Source organism: Phaseolus vulgaris, chromosome 5 (assembly GCF_051622355.1).
Source record: "Phaseolus vulgaris cultivar YP4 chromosome 5, ASM5162235v1, whole genome shotgun sequence".
NCBI classification, from domain to species: domain Eukaryota; kingdom Viridiplantae; phylum Streptophyta; class Magnoliopsida; order Fabales; family Fabaceae; genus Phaseolus; species Phaseolus vulgaris.
This window is the reverse complement of record NC_143502.1, coordinates 30,617,652-30,640,089: the sequence shown is the minus strand read 5'-3', so window position 1 is coordinate 30,640,089 and position 22,438 is coordinate 30,617,652. Positions and strand designations below refer to the sequence as shown.

Below are 22,438 nucleotides of genomic sequence, written 5' to 3'. Positions count from 1 at the left end.
CCCGCAGTATATATATTCTTATTTTTTAAAAGTAATTTACAAACAATGATAAGATATTTCTATAAATTTCTTAAATATTTTTACAAACACTTGTGATAAAAGGTAAGTTCAAATAAGTTAGTTACTACAAGTCTTCCAAAATCTAGTCATATTTTATTGTGAGAGTTTTTTATACTTTTTTTGTGAAGGTATTTTCTGATACTATTTTATTTGAGAAAAGTACTGAGCTGTGGTATCATCACAAATTTAAAATAAAAATAAATAAAAAATAATAATTTTTGCGCAAACCGAGTGAGAGAGACAGAGAGCGCGGAGTTTTAGTTAGTATTGAACAAAAACTCAACGGAAAAGCTAACAGTTGAAGAAAAACTCCTTCTCCTTCGATCTATACCATTACATTTTCAATTACACTCTCAAATCTCAATCCTTCGGGATTTGAGCTTTCTCCTATTCTCCCCTTCATCTATCTTCCTCTTTTCTTTACCTTTCCATTTTCCGTGAAATTCCGCTTTCTCGCAACCATGATTTCCTCCAGCAAACTCAAATCCGTGGATTTTTACAGGTAACAATCTTCCTTTCTTCACATCTGTCTCTATTTTCTTTTCTTCCACAATCGTGCATTTCATGTTTTTGGATCACCTTGTTCGTTCAATCCATCTATATATTGAATGCACGCGCCAATCTTCAGTTGCAACGGTGGCTCCGTTAATTTGATCGTAAACGTGTAGTTACGGATTGCTTCATATAATGATTATTTCTCTCTCTGTTATTCGCTTAGTCATCTCTATATGTGGTTTCTTCGTGGCCTGTGACTCTCTGTTTTTGGTGTAGCTGTAAGTCAATTCAATTTGTTTTGCTTCTGTTATGAATTCCGTAAATGTTTAAAAGCGGTTGCAATCGCAGTTTCGTCGTTTTCTGTGATATTTGGAATATTATAGATAAATGTGATATACGGCCTCAATTGTGGCTACGGACACTCCAGAAAACTTGACGTTGTGGCTAACATGGCCGCGGATTAATTTGTGAGTTCTGTGTGATTCGGGGAAATGTGAAGCATAAGAGAACGACGATGTGGTATTTAATCAGTGTGTCTATATGCTAAAATGGAGGCAAGAAAATGGAGGATTTAGTTTTGAATTTTGTTTGGAGTGTGCACTGACCACTTTCTACGTTGAGGATATAGATAATCCAAATGGATATTCGTCTTTCTTAATAAAGACTTTTTCATATGCATGGAACCTTGTCAACATGTTCCACTTCATATACATGTATAAGGAATCAAGTGTTTTTAATTTTTATTAGCAAAGCCTCTGGATTTTATTGGTGAATTTAATTTTGAGATATTATACTATGGACCATGTGCTATCATCTCCGAGAAAATATTTAATGTTTTCACCGGTAGGGAGAAGCCTTTTCAAATACTGTGATATGCTACTTCGTTGTTTACTGAAAGTGCTAAATGTTTTATACTGTCAGTGACAACTAGGCTAATTTAAAATTGCACAAGAAATGGTGGTATATGTAGTCCACTTAGTGTATTTGTTACAATCAATTTAACTTTTAATTGTAAATATCCCGAGCCTTGCACGTTTTTTTCTCGGAATTCATCTAGTATGTGTGGAATCATGGTTTAAAGAGAGAAGATGTTTAAAACTGAAAAGTAGGATATGTTTAATAATATTTAAATAAATTTTTATATTTGAAAAGGAAAAATTAAGGGCCTGCTTGTCAGAAAAAAAAATATTTTGTGTTTTTATTTCTTGCTTTTACAAATATTTAGAAAATAGTCATTTTGTTTTTAAGTTGATTCCTATTTTGAAATAAAAATAAAGTGTTAATGTTGTAATTATTTGTGAAAACTGAAAACCATAAATGGTAGCAATTTTTTTTTTAAAACCTAACAAGAAAGAATGACATGTTATTCTTTGAGGGAGAGTGGAATAAGAAATTAAATTACTTAAGTAAAAGTACTCACATTATATACGGGTGGATTTCTGAATGCACATAAAATTATATTTTTGCTAATAAATGTGTCTACTGGTTGTCTGTCTGCAGAAAAATCCCAAGAGATTTAACTGAGGCATCATTATCCGGAGCAGGGTTATCCATAGTAGCAGCTCTCTGCATGGTGTTTTTGTTTGGAATGGTTTGTAGCTTTTACCACTAATGTTTATGTTTATCACATGTGAAGCCTTGATGCATGTGTTCTTGGATTGATATTAGGTCTCATTGTTAGAATTTACACTCATGCCTCAATTTGGTTGTCAAAATTCATATTGATTTATTACTTGTAACTGTGTTGCAGGAACTTAATAGTTATTTGTCTGTCAGCACCGCTACATCTGTTATTGTTGACAAGAGTAGTGATGGGGACTATTTACGTATAGATTTCAATATGAGGTAAAAGGCTAAATAGGCTTTTTTCTATCTTTGTATATAGCTTCATTGTTTTCTCCACATGGGTTTGATATACAGCGTAGAACTTGTGCTGCATAATATTTGTATACCATCACTCTTGTTATCAAGAAGAAGGCGTGTAACTCTCCACTTGAGAATCTACAAAGGGTACCTCTTAGGGGTTTGATAACTTGAACATTAAACTTTTGGTTAATTTGTTAAAGAAAATGAATTGTAATATGACTTTTTATTAGACAGAAATTATTTCCTTCGAGAGGTTTACTTACCTATTAATTTTCATATATACACCTCTTTCTTCCTTTCAAGCTTCTTTTCAAACTGGAATTGGGATGGGAAGATAAAAAACTGGAACCCTGTTTGAATTATTTTTATATATTTGATATGGCGTGATGGTTCATGAAAGTGACATGAAATCAAGGGTTGCCGCGGTGATTATTGTGTTTTATATGTTTCATTATGATTTTTATGACGGTGATCATTGTGTTCTATTCATACAACAACTATAGCTATTTATCGTATTATTCCTACTGTGTATTACTGTTTATGAACTTTCCTGTCCTGTATATATTGTTTCTTGCTGATGGCTTCAATTTGTACTGTAGTTTTCCTGCCCTCTCATGCGAGTTTGCAGCTGTTGATGTGAGTGACGTGCTGGGCACAGTAAGTTTTAGTTATTTCCTTTCGATCACCTCTTAAATATTTATGCTTTTGGTTTAAGAAATTGTACTTTGGTTTTTGATTAGTTAACTTAATGTGTCATATACTCCCTGAGTTTACCAGCAATAAAATAAATATCTCCATTTATTTATTTGTTCCATTTGTTTAACGTAATAAGTTCATATATATTCATTAACAATGAGTGGCAAAGAATTGGCTAAACATGAGGATACTATTCACGGAAGGTACTTTTTATAATTTTGTGAATTCAGACCTAAGGAACCTGTAGTTATCCACTAGGAACGTTGTTAATTGAATCTTGTAGAAATTTCAGTGTTATTAAATAAACATACGTTTAGCCTTCAGAACATTTGTTCATTAATAGATTTTCAAAATTCTATATGCTATTTTCCCTTTAAATGTGAAGCCAGGGCACTGAAATATAAGTACTTCAAATAGATTTGGTACTTCTTTACACACTATTCCTTACGTTCCAAATGACAAAATCCTCATCTTTTTATGAATTTTATGATTTCCTGTGCTATAATTCCTTCTAGTCTCTGTTTGTTGATATTTCATCCTTGTCCTTAATTTGCGACCTCTTGTTTTCAGAACAGGCTGAATCTAACGAAAACAATTCGGAAGTTTTCTATTGATTCAAATTTAAGATCCACTGGTAACGAGTTCCATTCAGAACCAACTACTACTAACATAAAGCACGATAATGAACAACATGAAGAATCCATTGGAGGTGCTCTTGAACTCACAACAGATAATTTTGATAAATATGCTCACCAGTAAGTGTGTTAATCAAGAAATTCATTCATTTGATGTTGTTTATATTTTTTGAGTTTCAGCTATATGAGAGATGAATAGTTCTTTCTCTCTTATGTCTAGGACTGAACAATATTTTTGTACCATTAACCCCATTTTGGGTAACCTTTTGGCAGGTTTCCAATTACAGTTATTAATTTTTATGCTCCTTGGTGTTATTGGAGTCAACGATTGGTAATTATTTTATCTTCATTTCTTGTTTCCTCATTAGTTCAACAAATAAGGGGTTCCTCGTGTCTTTATTGTTGTCTAAAATACATTAACTTTTCTGTTTCTACTATTAATAACTTTTTATTCCTTAAGAAATAATCGTTCGGTTAGGTAGATACAATACAGTAGAGATAAAGGCTAATTTGAATGCTTACTGCAATGCAACCTCATCAACAAATACACTTTAATGGTGACTAATGCAACTTCATGATGCAGAAGCCTACATGATATGGCATTCGAAGGTTGTAAGTGCTGCACAATGCATGTAATATGCCTATATAAGATGATTGATGAATTACTAAGTTGTGATGAAAGAAATCATGTAGAAGTTGTTCTGTTTAACGTTTAAAGTTTTTTATGACACTTTCATCATCTCTTTTCTTTCAGAGACCTTCATGGGAAAAAGCATCTAAAATAATTAAAGAGAGGTACTTTAAATTTTACAGTGTTTTTCTCATTCCTAGAAATTACACTTTAATAATTTGATGTCTTATTTGTACGATTGCGTTTTTATGTAGATATGATCCAGAAACGGATGGTCGTATTGTTATGGGGAGGGTAGATTGTACTCAAAATGGAGAATTGTGCAGGAGGTACCCCTTTTTTAAGAATTCAGTTTCTTACTTGCAGCTGATAATGTGCTTGATCTTTCTGTGGTATTTATTGATAATTTAGGTTTTCTATCGTTTATAATTTTACTGAAACGTATATATATCATTTTGAAAGTTTTTCCGTGGCTTAAAGTACAGAGATAATATAGTTATAATAAAGGCAGGTACGCAGATGGATTGGTGAAAACAATGACTATAGATTTAAACTTTCTGGCAGTAGAAAATAAGAAGAAATCAGAGAATAACTCCTTATTGTTTTAAATTTCTAGTCAACTAGAGATATAGTAAATTTACAATATATATAAATGTGGATAACTCTCATCTTACAAACTGGTTAGGTAAGATTGAATTAAAATTAAACTTTATATTCTAAGATGATATTAAATATTTTTCTTTCCAGTTTTTGTTGAGAAATTTATTAAAGATTTGATATTAACTAAAAATATATCCAAAATATAGTATATTAAAGGTAGTAATATTCACCTTAGAAGCTGATCTTTTATAGTTAAGTTTAATCTCAAAATTGAAGAATTGACATCCAACACTGTTGGCTAGAGTTTTAGTATTGTGGACGATGTGCAAAAATAATTATGTGTAGGCAATAGAAAATGGACTTTATTTTTCAATTTTACCATTATTAAAAACGTGCTTTTCATCGATTAGTGTCACCTATCATCACTCGTATTAGTTATTACGTAGGGGCAATTCAAGGCAGTGGGATAGATTTTTCAAACTGGATGAAAGAGAGAAAACAATGGAAGGATTTGAAATGTAATATTAAACATTTAAGTGACTCCAAATTAGAACATTCAGAATTGAGTGATTGAGTGAGTTTTGCTCACCCCAACCTTGAATCGGACTTTCAAAAAAAGGTTGTTCTTTGACTTTTGGATGTTCAACTCATCCATGGCGATACACAGTTCTCCAATCTTGAGTCTGACTAAACGAAAAGACTTAATTAGTGTTAGTTCTAGAAGCTTCCATCGGAACTCTCAAACATAGCATCGTTTCAGAGTGGGAAACCCCTTAACTGTCATGTCTTCTACATGGTTAGGCGGGATTGATGCGTTGTGCGAGCGGTTACTTGGAACAAAGGCATGTGTAGTGTTACAAGGCTTTAATAAACCACCGTAAGTAAAATGCCTTGGTCAATTTTGTTTTAAATTAAAAATAGGTTGACCTTTAACCGAGAGATGTGTATATCTTTCAACCAATTGATCGGATAAGATCATGCACTATCCTATCGTTCATCCTTTAGCATTTTATGATTGACTTGAGTCCTCGTAAGGCCGAACTCCAGCTGAGTTAGAGTTGTTTTGTGAAAACATTTTATGGTCAACCTTAGTTTTTCTAAGGCTAGAATCCAGTTGAGTTGGAGCTGATTTGTAACGATATTTTATGGTTGACCTTTGTTCTTCTAAGACCGGACTCCATTTCAACTAGAGTCGTTTCATGAAGATATTTTATGGTCAACCTCAGTCTTTCTAAGCCCGAACTCTAGTTGAGCTAGAGTTGTCAACTAGAGTTGTTTTTGTGGCGATATTTAAAAGTCGACCTAAGTCCTTTTAAAGTCAAATTTCAGTCGAACTGGAGCTGTTTTGTGACGATCCTTCTAAGGTTGGACTTCAACCAAGCTGAAGTTGTTTCATGGAGATACTTTATAGTCGACTTTAGTCCTTCTAAGGTCGAACTCCAGTCGAGCTGGAGCCATTCATGGTTATATTTTATAGTCAACCCTAGTTCTTATAAGGCTAGACTCTAGCTAATCTAAAGTTGGTTTATCATAAACTTGTTAATGAGTTAGTCATGTTTTAAAAAAGAGTATTTATCTTCTAGATATTTAAAATTCTATAATCATTACAACTAAATTTTAAAATATTTTCAAACAAACTATTTTGTTAAAATAAAAAAAATATTTATATTGAACATATATTTAAATTTAAACAATACAGTATATATTCCATAAAATGTTTATTAATTTTTTTATGAAATCAATCATTCGATTATTGTCTTAAAATATAATATTTCTTTTATATCATATGTATAAAAAATAAATTATTTATTAATTATTTTAAGGGTAATGTAATAATTCTAGTATTAGTAAACAATTTTAGAGAATGAAAGAAGAGACAACAAATGTATTTACGAAAACTCTTCATGATTGTGAAATTATGAAATTACTTTCATTGTCCTTCTATGTTGCAAGTTCTACACAATTCTTTCTCTTGAGATCAGAAATAGAGAAACAATTGAAACTTTGGTCTTACATTACTTCTTAGAGGAAAAAAAGAGCTTCATTCTCTCTCTTAAAAGCGATTGCAAATAGGTAAGGACAATGATGAGTTATTTAAGATTGCAAATAGGTAAGGACAATGATGAGTTATTGTTGATTATGAAGCTCAAAAAGTGACAATTATCACAAATGACTCGCATTATTACATTAGGTTTTTTTAAAGAAGAGTGTCGAGAAATATTTCACTGACCTTACGGTGTGCACTAATGTTATGGTTCAAAGCTTAAATGACTTTAATGTTCTAGTTCAAAGATTAAGTGACCTCAAATTAGAGTGTTCAGAATTGAGTAAGTATACTCATAGTTAAAAGTTTATTTTATAAGTCCTAGTTAGTTGTTTTGTTATGTAATCATTAAAGTTTGTATTTTCCTCAACCAATCTCAAGTACCACAAGTAAATATTTTCATGATTTTTGCCTATGAGTAGTTTTATTGAATCCTCCATTTGTGATTAGGCAGACCCTATAACAAACCTGTTAGATAAGTTACATTCTATTTTAATAGGAGATAAGACTTATTAACAATACATAGCCCCCAATCTTAAGTCGGACTTGATGAAAAAGCTTTCAAAAAAGGATTTTGTTTGAGTTTTGGATGTTTGACCCAATTTAGGAAGGGCACATAGAGAAAAGAAACGGGACAATAGTCTCTTTTAAGTCTTAACTATTTGATGTGTAATGTGTTACATGTGTTGATATGATCATAAAACTTAGAGCTCTAACCCTTGTTTATACTAATCATATTCCTACTATATGGGAACCAGTTCTAAAAGAGTATCAAAGATATGATCAGGATAGCCTTGGAGATTTCCATATATTCTAACAAAGATATTCGTTCTCTTGTCATATAATGTAATGTATTATGTCATTGCATCCAGGAGATTAGAATCATGTCAAGTTCATGGATTATGACCAAACAAATTTATGATATAAGTTTATAGATATATGCTTAGTTTACTGTAAAGATGGAGATAAGCTTTGACCATACTTATAAATTGAGTTTGATTGAAAGTAAACGTTTGTCATTTTTGCTAATTTTGCTATTTTTCCTCGTCTTTTTTGCTATTCATTCCAATATCCAGCCATCATGTACAAGGGTATCCTTCAATTCGTATCTTTCGAAAAGGAAGTGATGTAAGGTAACACTACAAGATCTTTTACACTTCTTTTTTGGGAAACATACTTGTATGCATGCGATTTGTGAGGTATTATATGCTTGTTTATTTGCTCAGTTATATTACCTTTTTTTCCATGAGTGTGACATATAGTTTTTTTCCTTCCAAAAATTATGGGAACGGTTCTCAAATCTTGTATAGAACGGGAATAATGATTAAAGACCAATAGTAATGAAAGAAAATTTGGGAGAATGCAAGGATGTCTGTTTGGAATAGGTGGACCAGCTTAATTTTAGAAGGAAGATCATATGGTAATTTGTGATGTTAGTCATGTCCTATATAGTAGTAATGAAAGGTAACTTGGTGCTGCTGCTGATACTTTTCCTTCTTGAACATCGTAGCCGTGAATAGTTCTATCTGGAGGCAATCTCAATTCAACGAAATCAACACGATCAATATCTAGATAGCTATTGTTTATGTACATTCGGAATATTGAACCTCTTTTGTCAGTGATTGGGGTTTTAAAGTTTTAGATTTCTGATCATATCTAATCTTCTTTCCTATTTCAGGACTGACCATGGACATCATGATCACGAGTCCTATTATGGTGATCGCGACACAGATAGCCTAGTCAAGGTAAACATATATGTAGTTTAAAAATTAGCAATATTTGAATCAAGTTTAACTTGAAAGAGTCTACCCAATGCCTTTTAATGTAATCGAACAACACCTCTTTACCATTAGAGTGAAAAATACCTGATATGAAGTATCTCACCTGCAGACAATGGATAATTTAGTGGCGTCTCTCCCTACAGAATCTCAAAAGTCACATTCGGGGGATAAATCCAATCTGGCGTCACACATAAAAAGACCAGCACCATCATCTGGGGGATGTAGAATTGAAGGATATGTGCGTGTCAAGAAGGTATAGTTCTCTATGGATAAATTAACCTTCTACAGTAATGTAAAAAAGACTCCAGTACTTCCTTGTTTTCAGTGCGAGGATGAACAAACATTCACATTGCTCTGGAAATAACTGATACATTTGGTTCCTACCTTGTTTTTAATTTGTCCTTTGCTTTTAATAGAAGCTCTTGTTTTTTAATATTAAAATAACAAAAACAAATTGTACAGGGGATGACCTCCTATTCTTTTAAAAAATATACGTATATTATGCTGAAACAGAAGCTATTTTGCTCTCTGCAGGTTCCTGGAAACTTGATCATCTCAGCTAGATCTGATGCCCATTCCTTTGATGCTTCTCAAATGAACATGTCACATGTCGTAAACCACTTATCTTTTGGAAGGAAAGTGTCACCTAGGGTTATGAGTGATGTGAAGCGCTTGATACCTTATGTTGGTAGCAGCCATGACAGGCTGAATGGCCTGTCATTTATCAACACTCGTGATTTTGGAGCAAATGTTACTGTAAGTTAATATTTAACATAAAAAGCTCTAACTCGTTAACTTTTTTATTCGTGAATGTGACTTTTTATGGTTTGTATCAGCATATTTGATTATGAATGGAGAAGTTATATAGACCTGCATCTGCCAGAGCAAGAGGCAGTAGATATAGGATGCCCAGGGCCCGATGAAGTTCTATTCATTTTTTAGACTATACTACCTATTGTTCTCTATAAATTGCATTCCAGCACTTCTCCTTCACTCATAATCTGGAAATTTTTATACACTACTGAATGCTGCCAGACTTCTAGGATAAAAAATCCAGAAATAAATAAAAGCTATGGTAAAGTTATATGGACTGATTTCTAAAGCTCTCTAATCTTCAACCTTCTTAACTCTTTGTTTTGCTATCTAAAATGTGTGAACTTGTTGAACCTAAAGATGTTTGGGTTTTTGCATGCATCTGTAGTCTCTGTTTGAAGCATCGAAAAGGATAACAAATGAAAAGAAAGCAACATTGAGGTGGAGGCAATAAATCCATTTAGAAGTTCCTTCATTAGGTTTTAATATCCTCTTCAGAGATAACACAACTTCTAATACGATCTAATCTTTTGGTGACTTTAAACATGGTTATTTCTTTCATGGATGTTTGATAACTACAGAAAATATGAGCGCATCTCCGATGCTTGGAGATTTATTTACACGTTTATCTGATATCTGTGGGCTACAGATGGAGCATTACCTTCAGATAGTTAAAACAGAGGTGATAACAAGAAAAGATCATAAATTAGTTGAGGAGTATGAGTACACAGCGCACAGCAGTGTGGCACAGAGTTTACACATTCCTGTTGCTAAGTTCCATCTTGAGCTCTCCCCCATGCAGGTCTGCTAATGGAGATTATGGAATTTGAATAAGTTTCCACTTTCCTTTATAATTTTCAGTTGGTTTACATGTTTATTTTTTTGTGAGCAGGTCTTAATAACGGAAAATCCGAAGTCCTTTTCTCACTTCATTACAAATGTGTGTGCTATTATTGGGGGCGTTTTCACGGTTTGTATCTCATATTGTGGTTCAGTACCTGTATTGTCCTCTATTTGTATGGTTGATGAGTCTTCTTGGTGCTTTTCAGGTTGCTGGAATTTTGGACTCGATTTTGCATAACACTATTAGACTAATGAAAAAAGTTGAGCTTGGCAAAAATTTTTGATAGATAGTTGTTGACAATATATTATAGCATAGGAATGGTGATTTCGCCAGATCCACTTTAGCGAGGAGGTTTTTTGGCAGATTGTTATCTATAGATCCACTATAAAGCATAAAAATATAATATTTTTTTAGTTTTTTATTCAGTTAAATGATCATTACATGGATTGGGAACTCCATAAATTCATCATGTATTTTGCCTCCACTAATTTTTTGTACTGTTATGTTGATAACATAATGTTGCTATTGTATTGGATGATTAATGATTTTGAATGAGATATTGGGACTAAATTGATAAATGTTACCTAAATGGTTAAAATGAACAATTTGATATGCTCCCTTGTGCCACCTAAGGGCGTGTTTGGTTCTACAATGTTAGAATACCTGAAGTTATAAAAAAACGTAATATTTTTATTTAAAAGTTTCGTTCAAGATTAAACGCACACGCACTAGAGGGTAAATAATCGAAAATGCTTGGTTTGAATTTATGTAAATGAGGGAATTTTAAAAAAATTACCTAGGTTTATCATATTGGGAAACACTGTAAATGCATGAGTATGATGGACAAAAAATCAGCTGTTCCTATGTTACAAACTGGTACTCGTTGCTGCATCAATTGAATTTATTTAGAACTATTAGTGCTGAATCTACTTTCTCGATAATAGAAACAATAATAGGAATATTTCTAGTGGAATATTTTTCACAGTCCATTCAGAAAAGACCGAGGAATGAGTAATTGAAAAAAAGTAAAAATATCTTCATAAACCATCAGCATATCTTCCCATAATATACTACTAATAAATTTTTTCCCAGAGTTTGTCAACAACTGTAGCAGATTTCAAAATGAAAAAAAAAAGTCATATTTCAAAACACACTAATACAAAATTTTTCAATAAAGACATCCTTCAAACGGTTTGGAAACAACCAATTATAAAAAACGAAGTGGTGTAATTTTTTTTTGCACTTTTAACAACGGTTCGCGTCAGAACCGTCGTTAAAATGCAACCGCCGTCAACATTACAAGAAAAATTGGAATTGAAAGCAAAGTGCAGTCAGGACACAAAGTCAAGTTCCTCTCAATCACCAGAGAAGTAATAACCACTAAATTGATTATATTCGATTTTTATTATACTTATTATTAATATAATTTTTATTATAAATTATATTAATAATAATAATTATAATAATTATATTAATAATAATAATTATAATAATTATATTAATAATAATAATTATAATAATTATATTAATAATAATAATTATAATAATTATATTAATAATAATAATTATAAAAATTATATTAATAATAATAATTATAAAAATTATATTAATAATAATAATTATAAAAATTATATTAATAATAATAATTATAAAAATTATATTAATAATAATAATTATAAAAATTATATTAATAATAATAATTATAAAAATTATATTAATAATAATAATTATAAAAATTATATTAATAATAATTATAAAAATTATATTAATAATAAAATTATATTAATAATAATAATAATATAAATTATATTAATAATAATAATATAAATATATTAATAATAATAATATAAATTATATTCATATTATTCATATTAATAATATTATTAATATTAGTATTAATATTATTAATAGTATTAACATTCATACTATCCATATTATTCATACTATTCATATTATTAACAATAATAAGTATAATAAAAATCATAATAATACTAAATAATTTGTCTGATGTAGTGGTTAAAGTTTCTTTAGTCACTTAAGGAACTTGTGTTCGAAATTCTTATGTAAAATAAATCAACATAAATAGTGCATAATAATATGAGAGTGATAATCATCACCAACAACATGATAATATAAAATTAAATTAAAATGGTGAAAATAGAAGTTGTAATGTTAACAATTTCTCAAAATGTTGTTATTTACGGTTTTTGAATGCTAAAATCTTGAGTAGAGAAACATTTTTAATATTTTATCATATTATAACAAGTTCAAAATTTTTAAATTTCAATAAATGTTTTCTTTATGTTAAAAAACACAGAAGTGTAAATAACATATTTTACAATGACATATTGGATGAGTTATCTGAGAACCGGTGTAAAAAAAATGTGATGATATTGTTGTAAATATTTGACACATTTACACCGGTTGGATGGACCAATCAGTGTAATGTCATTTCAAAGTAAAATAAAGTTCTAAAATCTTTTAAAGTTGGAGCATGACATATTACACCGGTTAGTCTATCAAACCGATGTAATGTCATTTTAGAGAAAAAAAAGTTTTAGAAAATTTAAAATATGGAGCATGACATATTACATCGGTTGGATGGACCAACCAGTGTGATATGTCATTTCAGAGTAAAATTTTTTTTAAAGAAAATAATATAATTATCTTACGTCGGTTATCACTTTTAACTATTGTAATATATTTATTTACCCTATTTTCTTGTCTTGCGCTCTCACTGCACTTCACGCTTTAACTAAATTTTCTTGCCTCTGAGTTGCTCTCTGCCTGAACTTGCTTCCACCATTGTTGCCACCGTTGTTGTTGTCGCATTGCTTGTATTGTGCATTCGTCGTCTTCATCATCACAACATCCACATCGAAGGGCTCCTTTCACTACCACTGCCACTTTGTCGTCCATTGTTTGTTCCACTGTTGTTGCCCCCACTATCGCCGCCATTACTGCCACAGGTCCATTCCTGCCAAGTTAGTTTTTTATTTTTAAATATTTTGATTTTAATTATAATTTATTATTTGGTTTACATATATATATATATATATATTATAATGTATTATGTTTTAAATTTTTTTATTTGTTATATGTTGAACGCTTTGGTATTGGGTTTGAGGGTCATGGAGTATGCATGTCCAATGATTTTATATTGTATAGAAAAGAATTTGAATCATTTCACAAGTGTCCAAGATGCAGGGTATCACAATATAAAGTGAAGGATGATGACAGTGAGAAAGATTATGTGAAAAAGGGTTCTCCTGCAAAAGTATTATGGTATCTTCCAATCATACCGCAATTTAAACGTTTGTTTGTCAATGTTAATGATGCAAAAAACCTCACGTGGCATGCAAATGGGAAAAAACTTGATGGGTTGTTACGACATGTTGTCGATTCACCGTAATGGAAGAAAATTGATTCTTTGTATTTTGAGTTTGGGAGTGATCCAAGAAATCTTAGACTTGGTCTTGCAACAGATGGTATGAATCCTTACGGTAATTTAAGTAGCAAACATAGTTTGTGATCCGTTTTAGTCATTATTTATAATTTACTGTATTGGTTGTGTATGAAGAGAAAATATATGATGTTGTCTATGATGATATCGGTACCAAGACAACCTGGAAATGACATATATGTTTACTTAAGTCCATTGATAGAAGGCTTTAGGTTGTTATGAGATCAAGGAGTTGAAGTATTTGATGTATATGAGAAGGTCAATTTCAATTTGTGTGCAATATTAATGATTTTCCAACATATAGGAATTTGAGCGGTTACAGTGTTAAATGACATAATGCTTGTCTGATATGTGAAGAGAACAAAAGTTACCATTAAATTATTACATTGGGCATCAAAGGTTTCTGAAACGTAATCACCATTATCGTAGGTTAAAGAAAGCTTTTAAAGGATCTCGGGATGACAAAATTGCACCTCCACCCTTAACTGGCGAGGAAGTGTACAACCAAGTCTGTCATGTCAATGTGACTTTTGGAAAAACACAGAAGCAAAACATTGAGAAAAACATTTGGAAGAAGAAATCAATATTCTTTGATTTCCATATTGGTCAAAGTTAGATGTTAAGCATTGCATAGATGTAATGCATGTGGAAAAGAATGTTTGTGATAGTATAATTGACACGTTGTTGAATATTAAAAGAAAGACGAATGATGGCATAAATGCTCGTAAAGATCTAATTGAGATGGGTGTTCTTTGGAGTTGCAACCACAACCTCATGGTAAATGAACATATTTGCCTCCAACATGTCATACTTTATCAAAATTTGAAAAATAAGTTTTTGCATGTCATACTTTATCAAAATGATGACTTGGGTTTTACTTTGGTTGATTTTACAAAGATAGTGTGGAAGGAATATCCTTTCATCATGGCTTACCAAGAAAAACAAGTTCTTTATGTGAGAGATCCTTCTAATGAAAGGTGGTTAGTTGTCGTACAAGGGAGAATTGAACATGATGTTCATCCATAGAATGACTCAAGGGTCCAATTTGTAGACAAGTCTTCATTTTGTAGACAAATATCCTTTTTGAATGATGAAAATGATGCACATGAACTACATGTTACATGCCATGATCACAATGAAGGAATATGAGAGAACATTTTAACACCTGCACAGTAGAAATCAAGTTATGTTTTTATTATCTTTTTTATTTAAAAATTGGTTTTATTTAATTTAAATATATTTCTTAAACATATTTTTATTTTTTGTAGGTCGATCACATGGATGACTCATCAAAGAAGACTAGGGAGCCTATACAACTGAGAAATCTTGTCATTAGGCGTGTGGATAATAATAGAGTTCCCGTTCAAATAGACCCATAGACTGGCAGGGCATCAGGCCCTAATCATGCACAATTTATAAGTTATTTAGGTGTCCTAGCTCGATCTAAGTTGTCTATCTTGGTACCTGATTGGGACCATGTAACTGAAGTAGAGAAGAATCTTATTTGGAAGGATATTTGTGTAAGTTATTTATTTAAAGGTCATTAAATAATTTGTGTATAGAAAATGTCATTTACATTTTAATGATTTATTTATTATAATTTTTAGATAAACTTTGAGTTTGAGACTTCGAATTTGTCTTCAATAGCAACAAAATGGATGCAATTCAAGACAAATTTGATATGCTATTACATCTTTGGCAAATACAAGGACAATTATCCTTGTGGGAAATATTTATAGATGAAAAACATGGTCTCAATTTGTTCTGAATTGAATGGATCCCTCATGGCGAGTTCGTGAACATTTCATTATATATTTCATTAAATTTTATCATGAAATTCATAATTTATGTGTATGATGTAGTTACATGAAAAAAAGGAAGAAAACTCAAATCATTTCACAAAATAATGTTACTCCCCACAGACTGTCTTTGGGAGGTAATGATTTGTTAGAGAAAAAGATAATGGAAGAAAAGTTGAAGAGGTAGATAGAATCTGGTTTTAGTGAACTTATTTGTCCTCCATCCCCTCCTAGTCGAAATAAGAATTGGAAGTGGGACAAAACTAAAGCAGGGGGGTCAAATGACATTTGAGAAATCATTAGAGATTTCTCAACGTATTGTAAGTTCATAATTGCATGTCTTATTTTTAGTGTTACACACTTATCATTACATATTATGTAACATATTGTGTTATTCTTTACATGATTCGCTAGTGGAGCAAAGCTCACAGGGAAGTTTTGTTCCTAAAGGTCGAGATGACATCTTGATCGTGGCTATTGCAACTGAAGACCACTCTGGTGGTGTACATACAACTAGTTTTGGTGTTAGGGTGAGATAGTACTTTGGATCAACTTCTCGACCCAACTTTTCTACTGCAAATGTCAGTCAGAAGATGATGGAGCAATTAGTTGCACAATTGACAGAGAGGCTAACACCACAATTAACTCAAAACATAAAAGAAGAAGTAATTAAAGAGATAATAGCTGAATTCAAGCAACGATATAATCCAATTGAACTAGTAGATGTAATTCATGCTCGTGGTTGAGCTAGCACAAAAGGTAGTTGTGATGTTGAGGATTTAGAAGATGAAGACACTGAATCCTCCTATCAGTGCAAGTTGTTTGTTGAAGAAAATCCTCCTCATGTAGTGGCCATTGGGAGAGTGTATTTAGGAGGTTCAACCATGCACATCATGCCCATGCAAGGTGATTTCTCTAGGGTGGTGGTTGAAAAAGTTAGAGATGCATCTGCTGCAACTCTAGTGCCCATAACATAGGTTATTACAGTGGGAGAGACACTTGGAACATTTATTGCATGGTCTACACATCTGATTAAGGTCATTTTGAAAAAATAAGGTATATTTCATTAAGGGCTATTAATGCTATTTAGATTTATAATTTATATTTGTTATTATGTTTTACAGGACTCTGGTACGAGACAAAATGAAAGTCCAACCATGTGTGAATCCAATCTAGGAGTTGGTTAGGGTTTCACATCAAATGTTTCAGGATTTTTGTGTCATTCCTTGGGATCCCACATTATTTGGTGTTGACAATGGTGGTATACCATTGTACATAACCATACATGATGTCTTTGAAATCGTCCAGGGTAATCAATTGTTGAACATCACAGTCATTTCAACTATGGATGATGTAAATACCCTTAATAATTACATGTTATTTAATCAAATGATGTTTCATGAATCATGTCACTGATATTTATATTAACAATGTAGGTATATGTTCGTGCCAGTTGACTCGAGGGTCTTCATATGTCTCACGATACTCCCACGCCCAATTCTCTCTGTGCCTTCGTTCGTGCCTTTCTTTCGATCAAACACCTAAAATCACAAAGACAAAGGGCGCCCTAGAGGCCGTTTGCACTCTGACGCTCAAGTCAGTGTAGGGCTGGGAAACACCAAAGTAAGCTGTAAAAAGCTCTTGTGTAATTTGTGTGTGTGAAGCGGCGCAAATGAATAACGTACCTTGTTAGGTTTATTACTACCCTTTATATAGTCTAGGGTTTCCATTGTTTCCACTACCCAAAATAGGCTTTCTGAGGGTGGGCCCTAGCACCGCTATTACCCACTCTTAGGGCAACCTAGCGTGTAGGGCTTCCTAACTGGAGTGCAACCTCTGACGGGATGATCACCTGGGTGCCACCTCGTGCACCTGATCTCTGGGATCACCCGTCCTGGGAGCGTCTTAGCCGTTCACGTGTCATGCATGCAGCTCACCCCTGGAACGTGACCTTCTCAGGTCATATCTTTTCCAGTGGCTCTTTACTTGTGTTACGCCTGAACACGTCATCCACACCACACGCATGGACTCTCGTGACCTAGGTTTCTCCCTAATTGATAACTGGTGTGTGGTCCGGGATCCACCTCTCGTGGCCCAGCTTTGTTGTTCGAGTCATCGATGTCCGACCTCTCTACACTACCGGGGACACATCAACACATCCTGGTGATCGATGTCTGACCACTCTTCAGTACCTTGGCGCAGGTGCCTCACGAGACACTGACCCATGCCGCTCGTGAGACCCACCTTACGCGGCCCCATCATTACTAGTGGTCAAATGACGCCCGAGGACTGGTCGGTACCCTTAATAATTACAAGTTATTCAACTATGGATAATGTAAATACCCTTAATAATTGCATGTTATTTAATCGAATGATGTTTCATAAATCATGTCACTGATATTTATATTAACAATGTAGGTATATAAATAAGATAATTATCAACATGGGAAATGTTGATATTTATGGTTTTCTTGAGTTGTAATCGATACAAATGTCTAGGAATAAAAATATTGATTGTCAAACTCACATTAAAATATGGATTCAGACATCTAGAAATATGATTTATATGGTTCCTTTTATGAATGGGTAAGTAAAACTTGTTACATTTAGAGTTTACATAATTATAAAAATGAATAATGAAATGTTTTATACTAGGTCTCACTGCATTTGATGCTTATTTGTCTCATGGACAACTATTGTGTGTTTTTGTTCATTGTATAGGAAGTCAAGTCCATATATGAAGATCGTAGTACAAAGGTATTTTTTATTAATTTTATTGTAAATTATATAATTTATTGTCAATTACTACTTATTTTTTTTTATTTTTAATGCAATTAATATATGCAGTGTCTTAGGTGGTAAATCCACTTCATCATCACAAACTATACATTAGATTTATCCTAGTACATTTACCTATTCATTGGAACTATTAAGTTTTATTTTTTAGTTGTTCATTTAAATTAATTGTTACTTATATTTCACAATAGTGCAATAAGCAACAAGGAAGCTTTGAATGTGGTTATTATGTAATGCATTGGATGTGGACCATAGCCTGTGTGGATATTATAGACTCTTGGGAATAGGTATTATAAGATTTTAAATACTCTAACTTCTTATTATAAATTCATATTTGTTATTATGAACACTAATATACTATTACATTTCTCAGTTTTTTTTGCAGAAATTGAGCCACTGAACATATAAACTCTTGAACAAATCTGTCAAGAATGGTCCAAATATTTTATACAAATTAGGAATCAAAACATGTCATGATTTGTAACTTTCTACATATATGTATATTTTCATTAGTTTTAATTATACTATTTTGATTAGTTTCAATTGCATGTTTTTATATTTCTGAATATAGAAATTGATCTGGCTGGTATCGTGGTTTGATTTAACAATTAGAAGTTGGGAAAAATCACATTTTAATATTTGTTTTAAAAAAATGTGACATATTACATCGATTATGTGAATAACCCATGTAAAAATTGTAATATATTACACCGGTTTTGGGTCATAACCAGTGTAATATGTCCCTTCTAGATGCTATTTTTTTGAATTATATTTTAGTCAAATTTTGGTATTTTTACATCAGTTTTTACAATCTATGCAATATGTGATTGATATTTTACATCGATAAGATTTACATCGATAATAAAATCGGTATAATATATCTCATAAAATCGGTGTAATATGTGTTATTTGTGCTAATAATATTGTCATTATGTTGGCCTTTAAGTTTTTAAAAGAAATCACTCTAACTCTTAAAAAATGTAGAAAGGTGTAAGTCTAATTTGAAAAAAAAAAATCTATAGTAACATTGTAATTTACTCTAATTTTTTTACCGTAATAAAATATTTTTTTTTATTATTTTAAATAAAGTTTAATCTAGGTAATTTTTTTATTTTTCAGTTTTTGTTTTTACAAAATAATAGTATAAATAAGTCTCTTAACTTTTATACTTTATTTATTTAAAATAAAATAATTATAACTTAATAAATAAATTATTGATAAAAATCTAAAGATGTGTTATGTTTTTAGGATCCATTTAAAAATCCAAAGGTATATATTAAAATGGAGAAATGTAGCTTATAAACGTTTTTTAACTTAAAAGGAGTGAGAATAAGTGAAATGTACAAGTGGAGTTCCCTTAAAATTCCAAAATAAATATTTCCATAAGATATATAGACTAATCACGTTAATCTATGATATTAATTACGTTAATCTACCATATTTTGTGACTTTATTACAATTAAAAGTTGTTTTACTTTATTTCAAGATCAACAGGTATACATATAGAATACTTTTGCAATCATCAAATAAGAAGCACACAAAAGGGTACATTTTTTGTCAGATTATTTCTCAAATTTTCACAAACAAATATCAGATAGCATTCCAACTTTGAACCAAAGTCCAGTTTAATAATACTGAACTCAAAGTATAGAAATCCATAAAAAACAAAAAAAAATTGTGGAAGAAAAAGAGCAAAACTAAAAAATGATAATCAACCACTCATACAACATCATACACCCCACTTAGAAAGAAAAAACCAGAACTGAGGCCATGAATAATGCTCCAACAGAACCAGCAAAACTGACCCGGACTGAGGAAGCAGTATTGTGAGGAGGAGAAGGAGGAGAAGGGTGATCACTGACAGGAGCTGGAGCTGGAGCTGGAGTTTGGTTTGAGGGTGGAGATGGTGGAGAAGCAGCCTCTTGCTGAGGAGGTGCTGCCACTGGAGATGGAACCTGTTGCTGAGAAGGTGCTGGGGATGGAGCTAATGATTCTGTTGTAAATTGAGAGGGAGAAGGTGAAGGAGTTGATTGGTTGGTGTGTGTGTTTTTGTTGTTCCTGTCAGCCAGCACAATCACCTCCAGTTTCTCATTTTTGAGACAGTTGTTTTTGTTTCCACTGATGAAGTAGTGATGCCCTGATTGGTTGAGCTTGATCACTGTGTGACCGTCTGAGAATTTTTCACTGTATGCATCAGTATTGCAACTGCCATAGTCTTGGCTACTTACTTCAATCACTGAGTCTTTTCCAGAAGGGTAATTGAACACTGCAATTGGCATGTTTGTAAGTTCAAATATAACTCCACTCTTCTCAATAACCAACTACTTCAGATTCTTTAATTGAAATGATTGATTGTGTCATCTTTCTTGTTACAAAGTTTTAACATTTTAGTGTTGTTGGAAAGGGATATGTACAACACAATGTTTCGATCCTTCTGATTAGTGTAGCACTGTGGTTTGAAAGTTTTCTAAACTTCCACACAAGGTACAAGTACAGCTTTTTTTTATCATAGCAAATATAGGGAGAAAGAAATTTATTGAAAATCATAAATTTTGGTTGGTCTCATCTCATATTTAACAAGTCTCTTAAATTGTAGCTTTCAATAAACTTTAAGCAATGCTAAAGTATGTGTTAATAAGGTAGTGTTACTAATTTATGTCAAAAAAAAAAATTGTGTTACTAATTAAACACCCTTTATACTAAGATATAATAAACTATTTTCTCTCATTATTATTAAATCAATAATATATGATTAGAATAAATTATATATGACAAGAGTTATTGAGAATAAATTATATATGATTAGAATAAATTGTATATTATTAAATTAATTATATATGAATTTTTTATAAATTTGATAAAATTTTACCTTTTAATAAAATAGGTAAAATTTTAAAATAATTACTAAAATGAGTAAATTGTACTAATATGAAGTCATGTCAAGATGTGACAACTTTATTTTATTTGAACTGAATTCAGTACAATTAGATTTTAAATGTTGTATTCTTATGATATGATTTATCCATTTTAATAATTTTTTAAAATTTTATTTATTTTAATAATTAAGAAAAAAAAATTCATCAAATTGGTAAAAAATCCTATATGTATATCTTATAACAAATCTAACTAATTCCACAGATCCTACTTTAAAAAATGCCATTTGATTTAGACTTTGTTAAAGAGTCCCACTTGTTTCCCCTGCCTTGGATTAAAGTTAAAAGCAATGAAGAAGACATGCATAAGGTTGGTGACTTAAGTTTGAATAAAAACTTACCAAGGGAGTCTCCTATTTGAAATCTGCTCTTTTGTGCCCATTGATTATAAGGGTTGGAACTGGAGTCACTTGGGAGACTCCAACCCTTTTGGCCTCCAACTAAAAATTCATAGGCACCACAGTTGGGCAGCATCAGCAAGACAGAGAACAAGACACAGAACAAGACCAAGGCATGAGGCACTTCATTTGACCTTAAAATGATGGTAGCCATTGAGTTGAGAAGAGGCAAGTGGGTATTGCAAAGCAAATGTTGGAGATAGAGGGATGCAATAAACTGGACCAACATCATGGTTTTTGTAGGCATCAGATGCATGTAAACTTTACAAAATGTGGCAGTGAAGCTTTTCAAACTTTTTCTTATTCTCTGCCTCTTTGGGTTACTTTGATTCTGGAGCAAAGCATAAGTTCTCTTTCCTTGTTAGGAGTTATTTCTTTGAATCTTTCATCTTCAATGTAAGAACGTGCATCGGTTTATACTTTGCTTATAGGCATCTTGCTTTTTTATGTATAAAAATTCTAGGAAAGCTCACATTACTTATCTTATTTCAATGTGAAAATATTTCACCACTCCGGAAAAATTATATTACTATGGAGATCTAACATTATTATTCTTAATTTTTAAACATCCAATTCAACTAATA

At 31.7% G+C, this 22,438-nt stretch overlaps 2 protein-coding genes across 2 annotated transcripts; one reads left to right on the top strand and one right to left on the bottom strand.

Moving 5' to 3' along the window:
• The first annotated feature begins 353 nt into the window (after nt 1-353).
• Nucleotides 354-10,923, top strand: LOC137834474 (protein disulfide-isomerase 5-3). The gene is made up of 15 exons (XM_068642516.1): nt 354-562; nt 2,056-2,146; nt 2,306-2,400; nt 3,021-3,078; nt 3,688-3,872; nt 4,026-4,083; nt 4,507-4,547; nt 4,638-4,712; nt 8,104-8,160; nt 8,706-8,772; nt 8,918-9,061; nt 9,343-9,564; nt 10,271-10,423; nt 10,514-10,591; nt 10,671-10,923. Exons 1-15 carry the CDS (start codon nt 522-524, stop codon nt 10,746-10,748), a joined length of 1,443 nt encoding a protein of 480 aa, XP_068498617.1. The 5' UTR covers nt 354-521; the 3' UTR covers nt 10,749-10,923.
• A 9,127-nt stretch (nt 10,924-20,050) lies between these two features.
• Nucleotides 20,051-22,081, bottom strand: LOC137835374 (early nodulin-like protein 9). Its single transcript, XM_068643855.2, has 2 exons — nt 21,798-22,081; nt 20,051-20,789 (listed from the first exon to the last, which is right to left on the bottom strand). Exons 1-2 carry the CDS (start codon nt 22,006-22,008, stop codon nt 20,266-20,268), a joined length of 735 nt encoding a protein of 244 aa, XP_068499956.1. The 5' UTR covers nt 22,009-22,081; the 3' UTR covers nt 20,051-20,265.
• Nucleotides 22,082-22,438: the final 357 nt, after the last annotated feature.